At 40.5% G+C, this 17,821-nt stretch overlaps 1 protein-coding gene across 1 annotated transcript; it reads left to right on the forward strand.

Annotated features, from left to right (window-relative positions):
• Nucleotides 1–479: 479 nt before the first annotated feature.
• On the forward strand, nt 480–11,383 carry si:ch211-117k10.3 (Krueppel-like factor 15). The gene is made up of 3 exons (XM_028797136.2): nt 480–694; nt 4,829–5,911; nt 6,789–11,383. Exons 2-3 carry the CDS (start codon nt 4,926–4,928, stop codon nt 6,955–6,957), a joined length of 1,155 nt encoding a protein of 384 aa, XP_028652969.1. The 5' UTR covers nt 480–694; nt 4,829–4,925; the 3' UTR covers nt 6,958–11,383.
• The last annotated feature ends 6,438 nt before the right edge of the window (nt 11,384–17,821 follow it).

A 17,821-nucleotide genomic window follows, 5' to 3' on the forward strand; every position in this document is an offset into this window, starting at 1 on the left:
GAACTGTCTGGGCGGCACGCGAACCGCTGGACACAGGCGTACTCCACTCGCTATCATAAACGAAACTCTCCACTTTGTAATGTGTGAAATGAAAAAAGCGAACCCTCAGAGACTGGTGTAACCGCGATAACCACTCCATCACCGTGCTGTCCTCATAAAACGGCCAGCCGAAAAATTACTTTACAAAATTGCATTAATCTCCGCGCTGCTTGTACAGTACATTAAGGGAAAAGATAAACAATACTGAGTAAACTTTCCAATTAATCACCCGGCCATGAGTAACACTTCTCCCAAGTCCGCTCCATGAGCGCGAAGCACACGTGGTGCTCTGGAAATCCGGCAGCAGCGAAGACGTCACAGCGAGTTTGCGGCGAGCCTCCAGCTCGCAGCAGCCAATAGCAATGAAGGGATCGAGTCGAGCCTCCCTCCGGTGAGGCAATCAGCGCTCAGCTAGTGAATTCGAGCCCCCGCGAGTCGTCATGTGACACATCTCCGCAAAGTGCCAACATGGAACTACAAGCGACGATGAGCCAAGTGTGCTGATTTTTTTCTACAACAAACCGGAGCAGAGAAGAGCAGCTACCGGGAATTGGATAGTCGCCAGCATATTACTTTATATAGAGGTACAGGAAGCTTCATCTCAGAGCTGCCGGAACAAGATTTAACCCGCGTCTCCAGTTCACGAATTTGTCAGGTAATTCTACACGTAATGAAGAACTAAAAAAATAAAAACGAGCTCAGAACACGCAAAGCATATAAGACATTTAAAGAATGTTTGGCTGCATTCGTATATAAACGATCAAGGTTGGGTGCAAGCGTGCACGAAGATGAACACGAAATATTAATCATTCGTTCGCCTGCGCGTATCGAGTTTCGCTGGAACTTCCTCGCAAATCCTACGACTGTGAAGTGATCCGAAGTGCCAGTGTTGGGGGCGGGGATTTGGGGTTTTGCAGCGTTAACTGAAGTCGATCGCCCTGGCAGTTCACCAAGAGTAGAAAACAAAAAGAAAAGGGGTAGTATGACAACTGGCCTAAATTGATTTTTATCAAACATACAAGGGGAGGGACACGGAATCATTCCTATGGCAATACGGCGTGTGCACAGTGCGAGTCGCTCTCCCAGCGTGCTGTTACATCAGCAAGTGTTGTTGTCTTGTGTTTCGCCCCTCCCCCCGTTAAACTAATCCAATTGAATAGTAAACGAAGCTCATTGTGGAATCAAAAAGCTAGTTTTTGTCACGTAAACAACTAACACGTACAAGATGCAGTTCAGAACAATATTTTAGATTCTATAGGCCTAATTGCCAACGGAGTCGAAGCAAATCACTAGAACGATACGGGGCACGGAAACTGGGATATAATATATGCGGAAATATGTTAGAGCAATGAAAGCACTGCACATTTGAACGGTTTCGTACTTTATGAATGAACAGAAACATTTTGGTATTGACGTGGGTCCAGGCCCTTATCCATAAAACGCACAGAAAGCTGGCAAGTTTGGGCAGATTTTTTTTTCAGATTATTATTAGTTCGTATGTCAAGGGAGTACCAAATGCCCCCTAACCGATTCTCTCCTTTCTCCAGAACTAGCAAACAAACTTTAAGACGAAAAAAGCGTAAAGCTTGAAGAGAGTAAGATGAGTGATCGTTTCGATAACCAATCAACGTCTCGGGAGAATCACGTGGTAAAAGTCTTACAGTGTGCGAGGCGAGCTCAGATTTATTAAGCTTCGTTTTACACAGGGGGTTTACAAGTACTGTACCCTCGCCTCAAGCTTGAGGACGTTTCGAGATTGTATATAATACCCTGCATATGAACTTTAACATTAAGGAGCATTCTTTCTGCAATGTGCTTAAATGTCACCGCCAGTCTGTTTTTTGAGCATCCAAAGGTCCCGTACGCTTTGCAGTTGCTTAATCTAAACAGTCATAACAGGAGTTTAGACAGCAGTTCTGCCATTCTTTGTGGTGCTGAATACGTCTACCCAACAAAGTGAGAGTCAGTGTGATGCTAGAATGGCAGCTCTTACAACTTGAGTAGGTGACTTCACCTCCCATGCTTCATAAGCAATAATGATATCAAATGGCACCTTGTGGTAGTTTGAGTAAGTAAAGTCATCCTATTAAACCGACCTGCTGGCTTTGCCATTGACAGGTATTCTTCAGAGGTGACCAGAGTGAAACTGTCTATTTCTTGTTTACTCATATTTGGTATTTCTCTGTGAAGATTCCCTTCCTTTCCTTAGAATGGCAAAGTAGAATATGTAGAACTACGAGGTCTGAGGTCTTGAGCAAAGCTTCTTCTCTCTCATCACAGAGGTGACAGTGCAACACTTGGAGACTCCTTCAGCAAGCTTGCTAAATAGTGTCGATTAATTAAGAATGAGAGATACCAGGGACTGAAAATTCAAGCTCAGACGCCATGTTAGGGCCTTATCCAAACTACTGATCTTTAGGTGTCCTTGAGAAAAAGCTGAAATTCCTTGGGGGCAGTAATTTTTTCCACTTTCTGTAATTCATTGGACATCACAATGCTGCGCTCTCAGCTTGGCCATGACTCTCCACCTCCTCATTATTTAGAGAATACTGCTTGATTCTATGAGGCTTGATCTTGATCTGTTTTTAGTCAAACCAGCAGAGTGGCATAAGGGTGTTCTAGTTTTGGCTCAGCTGTTGACGGTTTCATTATCTTATTTCCAGCGAGGTTGTATATTGTGAGTTAAAGGTCCTTAAGTCAAACCCTGTATCTCTGATCAAGTTTCCTTGAGAAATGCTTCAGAGAACACAGTGCAACATCTTAAGACGTCATTTCCAGATATGCCGCCAACTCCTTTCCACAAATTGTTGAAATCTCTTAATTTGTTTGAGCCCTTTAGAGGGTGCTGGGTTACACAAGGAGATCTGCAGGTTAGATTATTTAATCTTATGCACTTTAGAAAAGAGCGTGGGATGCATGTGTGACTGTGTGTAAAGTGTCTACTGTCCTGAAATGTTCAGTACTGTCCCAGGTCAGGCACGGTTTGTTTCTACCTGAGTGAGTCTCTCCCACCTTCCTTGTATTCTGTCCCTCACATAGGACAGTTGAAACAGAAATTCCTCTCTAACACTTGGTGTATAAGAAGCAAATTACCTAGTAGATCCTAGAAATAAAAATCTCAAAGCTGACAACAAAATTATTTTATTAAAATACACCCCAATTATGAAATAGCCTTTCCACAGATGCAAGAGTTTCAGACACTAACAACATTCAGCTCTAGGCTAATATATTTATTTAATGAAACCTAAAGATCAGGAATATCATACATTTTAGTTTCATTTTAGCCCCTTTCTTAATTAGTAGCCAATTTACTGCCGCTAATGAAATATACTTTATTATCTTAACTTTAATTGACTCCCTTGTTGGGAAATGTAAAAAACACATTTTTTCCTTAACTAAGCTACCAGTTAACATTAAGTCTTGAGTTACTTTATTGTTTCCCTCAGAGTAATGGTAATAGTAATGTCTTCATGTTTTTGATGCAACCAACCTTATAGTTGGAATCCAATTTTTAATGCTAATGATATTTTATATTATTATATGGTTTGGCAGTGCAAAGTCTGTCCCATTATCACCAGTACTTGGACTACTAATTAAGAAATTGGCAGGAATGAGAATGAACACTCGCTGCAGCCCTCCAGGAATGGAGTGTGACAACCCTCTATAGATACACATTTAGAAATGCAGTTTACATAATACTGTTTTCATTGACATTCACTAAAACTTTTTATGCCTTTACTGTCAGTCCTTCGTGAGGTGGCTTGTTTGTAGGTTGACTCCTGCTTCTACTTCCAGACAACGTCCCAGTTGAAATGACAGCCAGAGAACACTTATTCTGGACACAGCTAGACATTATCGTAATGACTAAACTAAAATTACGACTTTGCTTTCGTGTTACAAAGTACAGACTTTCATACTTGTACATTTTAATTACCCTGTTTCCAGACTGGAGATGCTTCACCATTCAAGCCTTGGTTACCCTCAAGGTTTCTTTCTACCGAGTCTTCCTTGTCACCTTGCACTTGCTCAATGGGGTGTATAGGCATGGAAATCTGTAAAACTGCTTTGTGACATTGCACATCTATACAAATAAAATAAGTCCCTAATTAATTTTTAATGGAACATTAGAACAATTTTGGTAAGAACAGAGTATCCAGCCCAGCAAGTTCACTTTCCTGTTCACCTAATTTCTCCAAAATAACAGTGTTGAGATTTTAAAGTCTCAGAAGTCCTAGTCTCTACCAGAAGTGCAAGTAGATGCAATTCTCTTTTATTTTATAGTGAGTGTATTTATATTATGCACAGGTTTCCATTTATTTTGTTCACTTTACACTGCTTATTTTCAGCAGAATAGCAAACATTTTAAATAAATGGCTGTACTAGCTTCTAATGTGTGCTTTCAAACCATAATGGTAATTGCTGGTTCCGTGACTGGCCTGTCATTACTGTTATTTGGTAGCATTATGGAGAGAGGGAGAGCTCCAAATTATTGTGTTTCCCTTGGGTAAAAAAATCCAAAAATGGAAATGTGCTTGTGCTATTTTTTGAAATAACTTAAATAGAATCGATATCCACTGGGAATTACCATTGTTGTATTTAAACATTGCAAACTATGGAATCATTTCTTCTCTCTAAATAATTAGAGACTATTGGTTATCCTGGGTAATTTTTTTTTGTTTTAAATATTAAGTAAACACTTACAGATTTACTCTTGCTGCTTCATCATTTTTGTTCTGTTTCCTTGCTTCTCTCTTGTGATATGAAATTCTCATCTGGTGAAATTTTTCAGGTCACAAGTCTGCTAATTACTGAAGCCCTCCACTAGACTGTTTATTGGCACTGCTTTCCATTTCTCTGAGAATTACGTTGGGTGTGGACAACATCAAATGGTCTCAGTAAGTCACCAGGCTCCACTCACTATCGGTGCAGAAGTGCTGACGGCCACTGCCTCCTTCTTGGAGGTGTCCACCTTTGAGGATTGTGTGCTACCCTATAAGGACAATACTGGTGTGCCAGCCGTCAGCCCCTGTGGACACGATGAGAGCTGTGACTCTTCCTCTGCATCTTCCTGTTCAAGCCCATCTTCCCAAGACATGGAGGACATTGGTGGCAATTCATCTCGAGAGCCTGGTGAACTTAAGGCTCTCTTTTCATCCTCTGTGGACACAAGTGAGGAGATTAATGTAAGCCAGCAATTTAAGATGCCTGACTTTTGCTCTGAAATCTCCAGTAGCTTCTCTCCCACCCTGGAGGAGATTGAAGAGTTTTTGAAGGAAAAGATGGAACTTGTCAAAGAGGGCCTTTCTGATTCAAATAAATCTATTAGCATTGAAGTGAATGGGCATGCTACAAAGGTGGAAGGCTTGGTGACTAGTGAGGCACCTGTTTCTCCTACCTCAGCGGTTGCATTATCAACCAAGAGTGTGCCTATTTTGTTACCTCTTCATCCCTTGCTTTTGGGCACCACAGGGGCACAGCAAACATTACAAGGAAACCTTCGTGTGGGACTGGGACACTTGATAATTGCCATCCAAGGTGTCACCGGTAGTCAGAACCTTGTTGTGCTTCCTCACCAAGATGTAGCAGCCTCTGCCACCCAGAGCACTGCCTCAACCATCACCAGTGCTATGGACCAAAAGTATGTGAAGATCGCACCTTTGCCCATTGAAGTGAGAGGTGTGGGGTTTGGAGGCACACTTAAAGCCGTACCCCCTAGGTCTTCCAAGGTGTCAACTGACATGATGAGGGTGCACAAGTGCACCCACCCAGGCTGTGAAAAGATGTACACTAAGAGCAGTCACCTCAAGGCTCACTTTCGAAGGCACACAGGGGAGAAGCCCTACACCTGCAGTTGGCCAGATTGTGGCTGGAGGTAAGCATTCAGTAGTCATGGACTGGGCAGGGCAGGCTGATGCTGTGGCAACAGTGAGGGGAATGAAAGAAGGTCTGACCTCTTTTGTTGAATCTTAAGAAAGGGGATCAGGGCAAGGTTGACTTATCTGACAGAAATACAGGTTAAACTGGAAAAGCTGTACGTTTAACATAACTTGAGTATCCTGCTGTTACTAGATACCATACAAAAGCGGTTACAATTAAGATATCCCAAATTTTCATGTTGCTTTTTATTGTGTTATGGTGAGTAAACAAAATAAAAGACTATATTGAAGATACTATACACTGTTTATGAAGTCAGATCCAAATGGGCACAGTAATGTTGTTAATAGAAACTTTAAAGGGCTTTCCAAGGTGTAAGCTAGCAGTCCATTACAAATTTACTCCATGCTTTAAGTTGTCTTGGTGTAATAAGTGTCTCTGCAAACATTGATATGTGTGATACACTATTTGATGTAGAAACTCCCTATTTGGTGTCCCATGATTTTGTAGCAACCCCAAGAAATCTGTTAGACTCTTCCAAGTCCCAGAGTGACACATTTTCAGTGCTACCAGGGAATCCATTTATCACCAGAGTTTCCCAAGCAACACTGTCATTTGAAGGAAAATGGGATACTGGGAGCTCCCACATGGGCCTTCAGAACTTTTATGGAAGGGCACAGTTTATTACTTCCTGTGTGATCTGAGTCAGACACAAAGAGGTTTCAATCCCGTCTCACCACCTGACACTTTTTTGAATCGCTCCACCAATCTTGTAAGGTGAGATACACCACCCATCATTCAATTGGAAAGCTGTTTTAGGTATATTCAGAAAAAAAGCGTGTGTGTCATTAATTATATTCTCATTATCTTTGTAGGTTTTCTCGCTCTGATGAACTATCACGCCACAGACGCTCCCATTCCGGAGTTAAGCCCTACCAGTGCGTCATGTGTGACAAAAAATTTGCCCGCAGCGATCATTTGTCAAAACACACCAAGGTGCACCGAGGTCAGAGGATGAGTCGCATCATAAGAGCTACCAGCTAGCAACGCTGTCAGTCAGCTATTTTTTTTCATGCCCCAGCCCTGGGTGGTGAGATAAATGGACAAACCATTCTGGTAGTTTTGAAAAACAGCCTCTTCTCATTAGCACTTCTGTGTTATTTTTATTCTCGTTATGGAAGAAACTTCTTTTTAGCCTTGTATCTCTTTTGGGTTACATGATTTGTGTATATTGTAATAATCTATATTTATATTTGTTTAATTGCAGAATAAGTGTTTGGCACTCCCCAAATTCATAATTTGCTGCTATGTCTTACATGCGTTAAAATGGCAATCTTGAGAGAAAAAGTGAAAGTCACCATCTTGGCACTTAATTAAAAACTACAAGTAGAATTTTTAACACTAACAGACAATATGTACTTTTACCTTTTTGCAGTTTTTTCCCTAGTGATTGGAATAATTGACTGATTGATTGATTAATTAATTCTTCCATTCATTTATGTTTGTAGTTTCTACTTATTGAAGTACAGGAGCAGGGGATGTGGAGATTGTATTTTAGGGAGGTAGAGACTATCCCTGCAGCATCCGGTCCAACCCAGGGCAGGATTCCAGTCACACGCCCAACTGTGGGCTATTTTTATGTCACCAAACAGCCTAATGTTGACATTTTTTGAGTAGTTGGAGGAAATCGTGTTTTATATTCAAGTCTTTGAGATGAGGTGGAAAGTGGAGCACCAGGAGCAATCCCGCATTGTTATGCGGTGGTGGTGCTATATTATATTCCACAAGGGTAGTGACTGGAGTTGCTGTTGAAAGCATGTACTTTGATCTATGGCTGGGCAGTCCTTTTCCCATTATAGCCCCAGTAATTAGTACCGGTAATTAGAATGTAGTAGTTCTTCATTGTTTTCTCCACTTTGCTTTGCATTTACCAGTTTAAAACAGTCTTAAAAATGGCATAGAAGGGCCAACAGCATCCATCCATCGCATCATCCAACCCGCTATATCCTAACTACAGGGTCACGGGGGTCTGTTGGAGCCAATCCCAGCCAAAACTCAGTGCAAGGTAGGAAACAAACCCCCGGCAGGGTGCCAGCCCACTGCAGCCACACACACCAAGGACAATTTAGGATTGCCAATGCACTTAAACTGCATGTCTTTGGACTGTGGGAGGAAACCCACGCAGACACGGGGACAACATGCAAACTCCACGGAAGGAGGACCCGGGAAGCGAACCTGGGGCTCCTAACTGCGAGGCAGCAGTGCTACCACTGCGCCACCGTGCCGCCTGGCCAATGTGTTAGGTTTTTAAACTATTTGTTGTTTATTTCCATCTCAATGGCAGAAGACTAATGCGGCCAACCTCTAACTGAGGAAAAGCAATTTAGTTCTTTACATCTCAATAGTAGAAAATTAACAATTAAAATTTTGGAAGCAGCATGGTTTATGGTACAACAATTAGGTAATTAAGATGTGTAATACAAATGTTTGGAGGCAGAGTGGTGGCTCTGTGGCTAAGGATCTGCTTTGGTATCTAGAAGGTTGCTGGTTCAAATCCCATTACTGCCAGAAGTGATCCTATTCCATTGGGCCCTTCAGCAAGGCCTTAACCTGAAAAATTACTCCAGGGTATTGCACAATGGCTCTGACCCCAAAAGGTCATGCAAAAAGACTTTCCCCTTGGGAATACGTAAAAAAGTATATGAAACCAAAGTCAAATGATTTGCTATCAATATGTGTCACATTTTCAAACACAACTTGTAACAGGTTGAATATACTGTACAGTATATAACTAAGTACTATATATTAAGTATAAATATGCGGTTATAATGGTCAATCAGTAGCCCTGGAAATTATATATATTTAAGTTTGTATATTTATGTTTTTTGTGGTTTACATGCATCTCCCCATGGCAAAAAAATAGTTTTATGAATATCATCCTAATGGAAATGTAGGATATGCAGGCCCTCAGCGAGAGAGATTTTTTTTTTTTTACATGGACAGGCTGTTCCCTGTTTGTAGGGAAATCCTATAAGCTTCGCAAACGCCAGTGGGTTTTTTAGTACTTTCCTGCAGTGGTTATTTTTGGGGTATTCTTTGTAATATTAAGAGCGCTTAACTTTTCCCTTTCATATCCACGTTCTTCCTTCTCCCCATATTTATTCATGCTCACCTTTAAATCTCTTTGATGGACTACTGCCCTGCCCAGGCTTGTTTCACACCTTGTGCCTACCATGATCCTGAATTGGTATAAGCAACCGTGATTCTGTATGTATATATGTGAATTTCTAAATTTGAGTGATGCACAGAAGTTATCAATAGACAGAAGACACTGCTGTCAGGTTCTTCAGATGCTAATTAGTTTAACTGAATATTACAGATAATTGAATGACCCATGAAAGGTGAATAATTATTAAACACATAATCTTAATAGAGGTTGTGTCAATCCCAATGTACAAAATGTAGCAATGAACAAAAAAAAAAAAATCTGAGTATATCCATGAAAATATGCCAGTCCTTCATTGGGCATATCTCTAATATCTCTCACTTGTCAAACACCCTAACCACACTTGTCCATTGTGGGCACACTCACGCACATACGGTCCAATGTAGAATCACCAATGGACTTAACCTGCACATATCTGAGGCTGTGGTAGGTAAAATAAAGCATCAGGAGAATGTGCAAACTTCCCCACAGATAACGACCAGGCAAAAAATTCAACCCTGGACCCTGGATCTGTGAGGCAGAAGTGTTACTGACTGTGCTACTAAGCCACCCTATGAAAGTTAATACCTGTAGTTTGTGTAGAAGTGCTCAGTGCAGTAGCATGAATAGCTAGAAAATGTATGGAAGGAATGTATTGGCAAAAGTATAAGTAAAGATAAATGCAGACATGTATGTGAAGAGGCCTTCTACAACTGACTCAAACATGTAAGCACTCACTCAGTCCAAATTTGTGTTTCTCAGTAATGTGCATTTCTGTTTGGTCTGATCTCATTGTTCCCTAAATTACATTTATAGTGCATTTATCAATAATGATGAAAATGGTACACACGGATGCTGTTGGGTTTCTTCACAGCTGGCCTTGTATATCCTTGAAATTTTGGGTCCTGTGTGGAAATACTTGATGCTGTTATCCTGAAATGTTTCAAATGGAAAGATGAAGGTGCTTTTTTTTTAACTCTGACTTGCAGAATTTAAATGAACACTGCCAAGATCTTTGTACTATAACGTATTATTACAAGGTAACACATCTTTCTCAAGAATATAAAAAGCGTATTGTAAGTACTTTTTAAAACCTCATGCATTCACAATCTATAAAACTCCCACTAATCAAGGCTGTTGCTTATTAGAATAAATCAAAAAGACAGTACTTGCTCACCTAGAGTTCTATTATGTAACTAAACAGATTTTTAAAATGTTAAATCTTAAAGCCATGACATTATTTTCTGACTGGTTTCTTCATAAAGATAAAAAAAATATTTAATCTGTTGCTTAGAAATTTTAACTGAAACTACTAACACCCTTGCAGAATTCTGTTTAATGTTAAGAGAAAGAGGTTATGTCATGGTATCAGTCTGTAATAGGTCTCCTGCAGAACCTTAGGCAGGGAATTATGGATAATGTGTGAAACTGTTCCTCTGCACCAGTAACGTCCTAAGGAAATGGGTTTTGGCAAGTGGAGCTTAAATTCTCATATTATCTTTCTGGCCACTGGTAATGTTCTGCAGTGGCCATGTACAAGAAGCAACACTGGTGATACAGCAGTACAAAACTGAGCCTCATTCATGGATAAACATGTGACGTATGACCTGGACATTACCCTACATTATGAATTCAAATCACTTTAATGGTTTTTATGGTGGCTGATATGGCTAAGGTTTCATGTGTTTGGTAAGGATGAATATCTTTTTTTTCTTTCTGTACTTCCAGCTTTATACAAACACCAGCTTGTTTGGAAGAGTAACTATAATTGTGCAACATAAAAGGTTATTATCTCTGTCGATAGCCTTCACCCCATACCATTGCACTCTGTAGTGCTGTATTGTAGTTTACAAAATTGAATGTTACTGGAGGAGATCAGAATCTCACCTATATTAGGATGCTATATGAAACTGTTACCTCTGAAGGAACTGTGAATGGAAGCACATGACCTTTTTTTAAATAAACAATAGGGCTAGTTTAAAAGAAAAATCAGAAGGTCACTCGCAGGTGTTTTCATTAATAAAACTTAAAAAGAATAATTATTTGAAAGTTCACTTATTTTTACAAGTGTATTTGATATTTAGCATCTTTTATTGCCTGTTACAGTTCCATTTGCTGAAATCAAATGAATGTTTTGTATTTGTTAATATTTGTTTTATCACTGAGGGGGGGGGGGGGGGGGGGGGGTGGTAAAATGCTTTATTTTCTTAAATGTTTTTTGTTGTCCTTTCAAAATAAAAAATAAGCTGTGTGACAAATTACTATTGCTTTTCTTTATTATGTAATGAAATTTCCATAATGTTTTTAATTTATTTTTTAGATATCAATGTGTTAACCTTCATGACCTTATATTGCAACAAGCTGATTTGGAAAATTAATAACTTAAGTAATCTATTTATATATACATATCTGTACTAGCTGAGTTTTCATGTGCTGCCTGGTGAGAAGGTGGAAAGATAAAAAGTAATTACAATCCATAAACATGTTAACACCTAATTCAAATGTACCTCATTATTGTTAATACTACAAAGTGTCTTTATGGAAAGTATTGTTGGTTTCCTTCCAATGCAAATAACCCCAAATTGTAATAAATAAGACTGGATATACAGTGCATCCAGAAAGTATTCACAGCGCATCACTTTTTCCACATTTTGTTGTTGTACTGCCTTATTCCAAAATGGATTAAATTCATTTTTTCCTCAGAATTCTACACACAACACCCCATAATGACAACGTGAAAAAAGTTTACTTGAGGTTTTTGCAAATTTATTAAAAATAAAAAAACTGAGAAATCACATGTACATAAGTATTCACAGCCTTTGCTCAATACTTTGTCGATGCACCTTTGGCAGCAATTACAGCCTCAAGTCTTTTTGAATATGATGCCACAAGCTTGGCACACCTATCCTTGGCCAGTTTTGCCCATTCCTCTTTGCAGCACCTCTCAAGCTCCATCAGGTTGGATGGGAAGCGTCGGTGCACAGCCATTTTAAGATCTCTCCAGAGATGTTCAATCGGATTCAAGTCTGGGCTCTGGCTGGGCCAGTCAAGGACATTCACAGAGTTGTCCTGAAGCCACTCCTTTGATATCTTGGCTGTGTGCTTAGGGTTGTTGTCCTGTTGAAAGATGAACCGTCGCCCCAGTCTGAGGTCAAGAGCGCTCTGGAGCAGGTTTTTATCCAGGATGTCTCTCTACATTGCTGCAGTCATATTTCCCTTTATCCTGACTAGTCTCCCAATCCCTGCCGCTGAAAAACATCCCCACAGCATGATGCTGCCACCACCATGCTTCACTGTAGGGATGGTATTGGCCTGGTGATGAGCGGTGCCTGGTTTCCTCCAAATGTGACACCTGGCATTCACACCAAAGAGTTCAATCTTTGTCTCATCAGACCAGATAATTTCCTTTCTCATGCTCTGAGAGTCCTTCAGGTGCCTTTTGGCAAACTCCAGGCTGTGCCTTTTACTAAGGAGTGGCTTCCGTCTGGCCACTCTACCATACAGGCCTGATTGGTGGATTGCTGCAGAGATGGTTGTCCTTCTGGAAGGTTCTCCTCTCTCCACAGAGGACCTCTGACAGAGTGACCATCGGGTTCTTGGTCACCTCCCTGACTAAGGCCCTTCTCCCCCAATCGCTCACTTTAGATGGCCGGCCAGCTCTAGGAAGAGTCCTGGTATTTTCGAACTTCTTCCACTTACGGACGATGGAGGCCACTGTGCTCATTGGGACCTTCAAAGCAGCAGAAATTTTTTCTGTAACCTTCCCCAGATTTGTGCCTCAAGACAGCCCTGTCTCTGAGGTCTACAGACAATTCCTTTGACTTCATGCTTGGTTTGTGCTCTGACATGAACTGTCAGCTGTGGGACCTTATATAGACAGGTGTGTGCCTTTCCAAATCATGTCCAAACAACTGAATTTACCACAGGTGGACTCCAATTAAGCTGCAGAAACATCTCAAGGATGATCAGGGGAAACAGGATGCACCTGAGCTGAATTTTGAGCTTCATGGCAAAGGCTGTGAATACTTATGTACATGTTCTTTCTCAATTTTTTTATTTTTAATAAATTTGCAAAAATCTCAACTAAACTTTTTTCATGTTGTCATTATGGGGTGATGTGTGTAGAATTCTGAGGAAAAAAATGAATATAATCCATTTTGGAATAAGGCTGTAACATAACAAAATGTGGAAAAAGTGATGCGCTGTGAACACTATTCGGATGCACTGTAACAGCTTTTGGCCTTGACAAAATTAGTGAGGGAAATGATTGATGAAACAGCTTAACTGTAATAGACAGAATCAATTCTCAATTATTTTTAGTTTAAAGACAAGCTTGAAAACCTTCACACCACCATCAGAAACAGTGTGGTGCTATTTCTCTTTCAACAGATGACAATGTGGCATTTCATGTCACTAGCTCTGACCCGAAGCTGCACCCAACCACCCCTGAGACTGCAAGGCTGTAAGTTATACTATATGACAAAAATCTGTGTGCTAGACTTCCGAGTCTGTGACTTGAAAGACAAAGCTCTGTATAATGAACAAACCAAGATTGTGGTTCATAGATACAGAGATTAAAAAGCACTTCAGCAAGGGTTGACCAAACAAAACACTTTTATGGTACTATATAGGAGCCTAGCCCATTTTATGAACACATTTTGTTTCTGGGTGTCATTTGCCCTGGTGTCTGGTACCTCCATTGATCAGCATTAGGGTACAATAAGGTGGAAACTGCCGCAGAAGAACATGAAATAATAGAAAATGACAAAAGGTTAAGAACTTAAAACTATAGCAAAAACATGAGCGTTTTCAAATGTTTCATGAATGTAAATTTTATACTACTGCTCTTTTCAAGTGCAGAAGAAAGAAAACAAATTCCTTCAGCTGAACAGATCCAAAACAGAAGCCATCTTAGTTGCCACACCACACCACCTCCACTCTTCTACCATCACCAGTATCACTTTCTCTGGCCAAAACATCCCCCTTTCCACATCTGTCACCAATTTGGAACTCACAACTCACCTTTGACACCCACATCAAACACCTCTGTAAGTCATCTTTCTATCACCTCAAGAACATCGCCAAACTCCGCCTAACACTCACCCTGGTAGACGCAGAGAAGCTCGTCCATGCCTTTGTCTCTTCCAGGCTGGATTACTGTAATGCGCTCCTCATCGGGATTCCTGGCAAGAGTATCCAGAGACTTCAGTATATTCAGAACAGCGCTGCCAGGATCCTGATGAGGGTGCGAAAGCATGATCACATCACCCCCATCCTGAAAACCCTTCACTGGCTCCCTGTCCTACTACTAGAGTACAAGGTCTCCCTCCTCACCCATCAGTGCATTTATGGACATGCCCCCCCTTTACTTGCAGGAACTTCTCACCCCTCATACATCTTCACGTACCCTCTGCTCTGTACACACTAACACCCTCCTCATAATTTTCTTTATTAAATACTTTTGTAACAGTTAGTCTGATTCAAAAATAAGTGCAATAAGAGTATGTAATTAACATGTATTAGCATAATACATTAAAATTGATGTTTTTTAAGCATTTTATTGAAATCTTAAAATCAAATAACATTCCATACCAGTAAGTCAAATTTTACAAAACTAAGTTCACATCAAATCAACCCCCACCCATGAGAAAGAGAGCTAGGCCAACAGAGTAAAACTTTAATAGTAGGAAAAATAAGTAAATAAATAAAAATAATTAAAATGAATAAGGGAAGAGAATCCACTTCCTCAATTTAAATGCTTATTCTAAAATGTTAATGATTAGATCCTGCCAGGTTTTAAAAAAGTTTTGCAAAAATCCTCCAAGTGAGAATTTGATTTTTTCCAGTTTCAGATAATATACAACATCAGTTACCCACTGACTTAAAAGAGGTGAGTTAGCATTCTTCAAGTTAAGCAAGATAAGTCTACGTGCTAATAGTGAAGTAAAGGCAATTACAGTTTGCTTGTCTTTCTCCATCTTAAGCCCATCTGGAAGTACACCAAACACAGCTGTTAGGGGATTAGAAGGGATTGTGACTCCGAGACTGTCTGAAAGGCATTTAAAGATTTTGGTCCGGAATGATGTTAATTTGGTACACGCCCAAAACATGTGGCCCAGTGAGGCTGGAACTTGATTGCAATGTTTGCAGGTTGGATCTTGCGCTGGAAACATTTTGGACAATTTTAAACTAGACAGATGTGCTTGATACATGATTTGAAGTTGAATAATTTCATGCTTTGCACATATGGAGCTTGAGTGAATTCTGTGCATCGCTGCCTTCCACTCCTTTTCTGAAATGTTGAGTGAGAGATCCTTTTCCCACTGTCCTCTTGGATCTTTGAAAGGGATGGACTGTAAAATGCTTTTATATGTTACAGAAATGCAGAAAATATCGGAGCCCAAATAGGTTTTTGTGGCTGAAATAGCTTTCAAAGACAGCAGGGTGTTTGTTAAGCCTTTTAATACCTCCTTGTCTTCATAGATATTTTTTGTAGTGAAAAGTCAAGCAAAATTATATCTTTTATTGGCTAACTAAAAAGATTACAATATGCAAGCTTTCGAGGCAACTCAGGCCCCTTCTTCAGGCAAGATGTAATACAGAAACTGGAGTTCCCTATGTTTTACTCACAATGGCTAACATGGTACAACACCCTAGATATTTTTTGTAAGCTATGATATTTTGCAAAGAGAATCCTCAAGCAATATGTACCTGACGGCAAAGCCCTGTGAATAGTATTGCATTAATTTTACAACAAAGAGGTTGCGAAACAAATTCCACTTTGGGGCAGATAGGACTGTGAGACGGTATTTGCATGTAGGAGTAATTATAGTATTATTATCTTGAATTTATACTTCTTAAAGAGCATTTAAAGGCTATTCCATGCACAGTAACTGTTAAGTTCTCAGAAAGGTCTGCTTCCACAATGATATAAGCAGCTTACATTTAAAACCAAAAAATATGTTTAATAGTATTTATGCTCTTTGATAATTAGAAAATGTTAACACCCAAAAACAATAGCCTAGTGTAGGAGTGGCACATGATCAGTTATGTAAATGACTATATTTGCATGTATGTTGCACTTACAACTATTACCACTAGAGGGCTACACATCAGGGATACCAAGACGAGGCTGTCTAGGTACAGTATATAGTTATAAATGGAATGAAGATGGATTATGGAGACCTCTAGATAGATAGATAGATAGATACTTGCACTAATGCTACAGCACACCTAGAATGCATCGATAACATCTATCTTACTAAACCACAGTTAATATATGCACGGCGGACGCACCGAGGCGCATGCGCACTGCGGCCTTGGCGTCCGCCCCAGAGTCCAGAGTCAAACGCAGCGGCTTTCCAAAACGCGGTGGCTTCCCAGAGTCAGTAGGTGGCACCCGAACAACACAACCTCTGAGCGCCCAAAAAACACAACCTGTACAGTCAAACGCAGCGGCTTCCCAAAACGCGGCAGATTCCCAGAGTCAGTAGGTGGTGCCCAAACAACACAACCTGTAAACTAGACTTGCTCTAATCCACTGTGCCAGTAATGTAGATCACACAACGGTAATTCAGTTTGGCGCCCGCCCCAGAGTCCAGAGTCAAACGCAGCGACTTCCCAAAACGCGGCGGCTTCCCAGAGTCAGTAGGTGGCGCCCAAATAACACAACGTAATGTGCCGTGGCGCCCGCCCCAGAGTCAAACGCAGCGGCTTCCCAGAGCCAGTAGGTGGCGCCCAAACAACACAACCTGTGAGCTACACTTGCTCTAATCCACTGTGCCAGTAATATAGATCACATAACGGTCACAGACTAACCCAGTGTCTTCCCAGACTCAGTGGCTGCAACACGAACAACACAACCTGTAAACTAAACCTGCTGTGCTCCACTCTGCCAGCAGTCGGTGTCAGCAAAGGCAACAGAATCACGTCTCCACAAAACAAAACCGCTTTAGTACAGATATGCTTATGTAATTAAATGACATTTCCCCAGACGCACCCACCCTCCATGATATGTCATCCATCCAGATATCGGACGGAACAGATACTGATTGCCATTCTTGGATTTCCGATTCACTAGCGAATCGTGGGCTTACTTGTGAAACAATAGCAGACAATGAATCAATGAAAAAATACAAAAAAACCTTTACTGTATCATCAGCATAATCAACAGGAATCAGAATCCATCAGACCATGCAGTGTTTTCTAATCTCCCAGTGTTCAGTGTTTGTGGTCATTGGCTCATGCTCAACACATCTTGTTTTTCGCTGACATGAATGAAATCTAGTTTGGCCATTGGCTGTTAACACTTAATGTATGGGAAACCTTAATGTATGCTGACTAACCGAAGCCCGTCTATTACTCTATACACAAGTTACATCATTCCCCTTTGGCACCTTTAAGTAACAGTCATTTTCGACTACAGAAACCTCTATAACCTGGCTTTGTTTTTGCCAGTAGCCCATTCTCTAAACACTTGTGACACTGTCATATGACTAAAAAACAAAGCAGTTTCTGTTCTTAATACTCTCCTGGCGAGATCAAAGCTACTTAAACTTTTAGTCTTGTCCATTTTCTCCCTGTGTTGTAGACACAATCTCCATTGCTACCTGCCTACTTGCTTTAAATGCACTTTTTTACACATACGATGCTGTAAATGATAAAACAACCAGTTAGATGGGAAGGAGAAGTTAATGCTGCATT

The sequence above is a fragment of the Erpetoichthys calabaricus genome, chromosome 3, assembly GCF_900747795.2.
Source record: "Erpetoichthys calabaricus chromosome 3, fErpCal1.3, whole genome shotgun sequence".
Taxonomy (NCBI): domain Eukaryota; kingdom Metazoa; phylum Chordata; class Cladistia; order Polypteriformes; family Polypteridae; genus Erpetoichthys; species Erpetoichthys calabaricus.

Coding starts and splice junctions, on each gene's coding strand:
- si:ch211-117k10.3 (XM_028797136.2), top strand. CDS start 4,926: ATGGTCTCAGTAAGTCACCAGGCTCCACTCACTATCGGTGCAGAAGTG. Junction 5,912..6,788: donor TGGCCAGATTGTGGCTGGAG/GTAAGCATTCAG, acceptor TTATCTTTGTAG/GTTTTCTCGCTCTGATGAAC.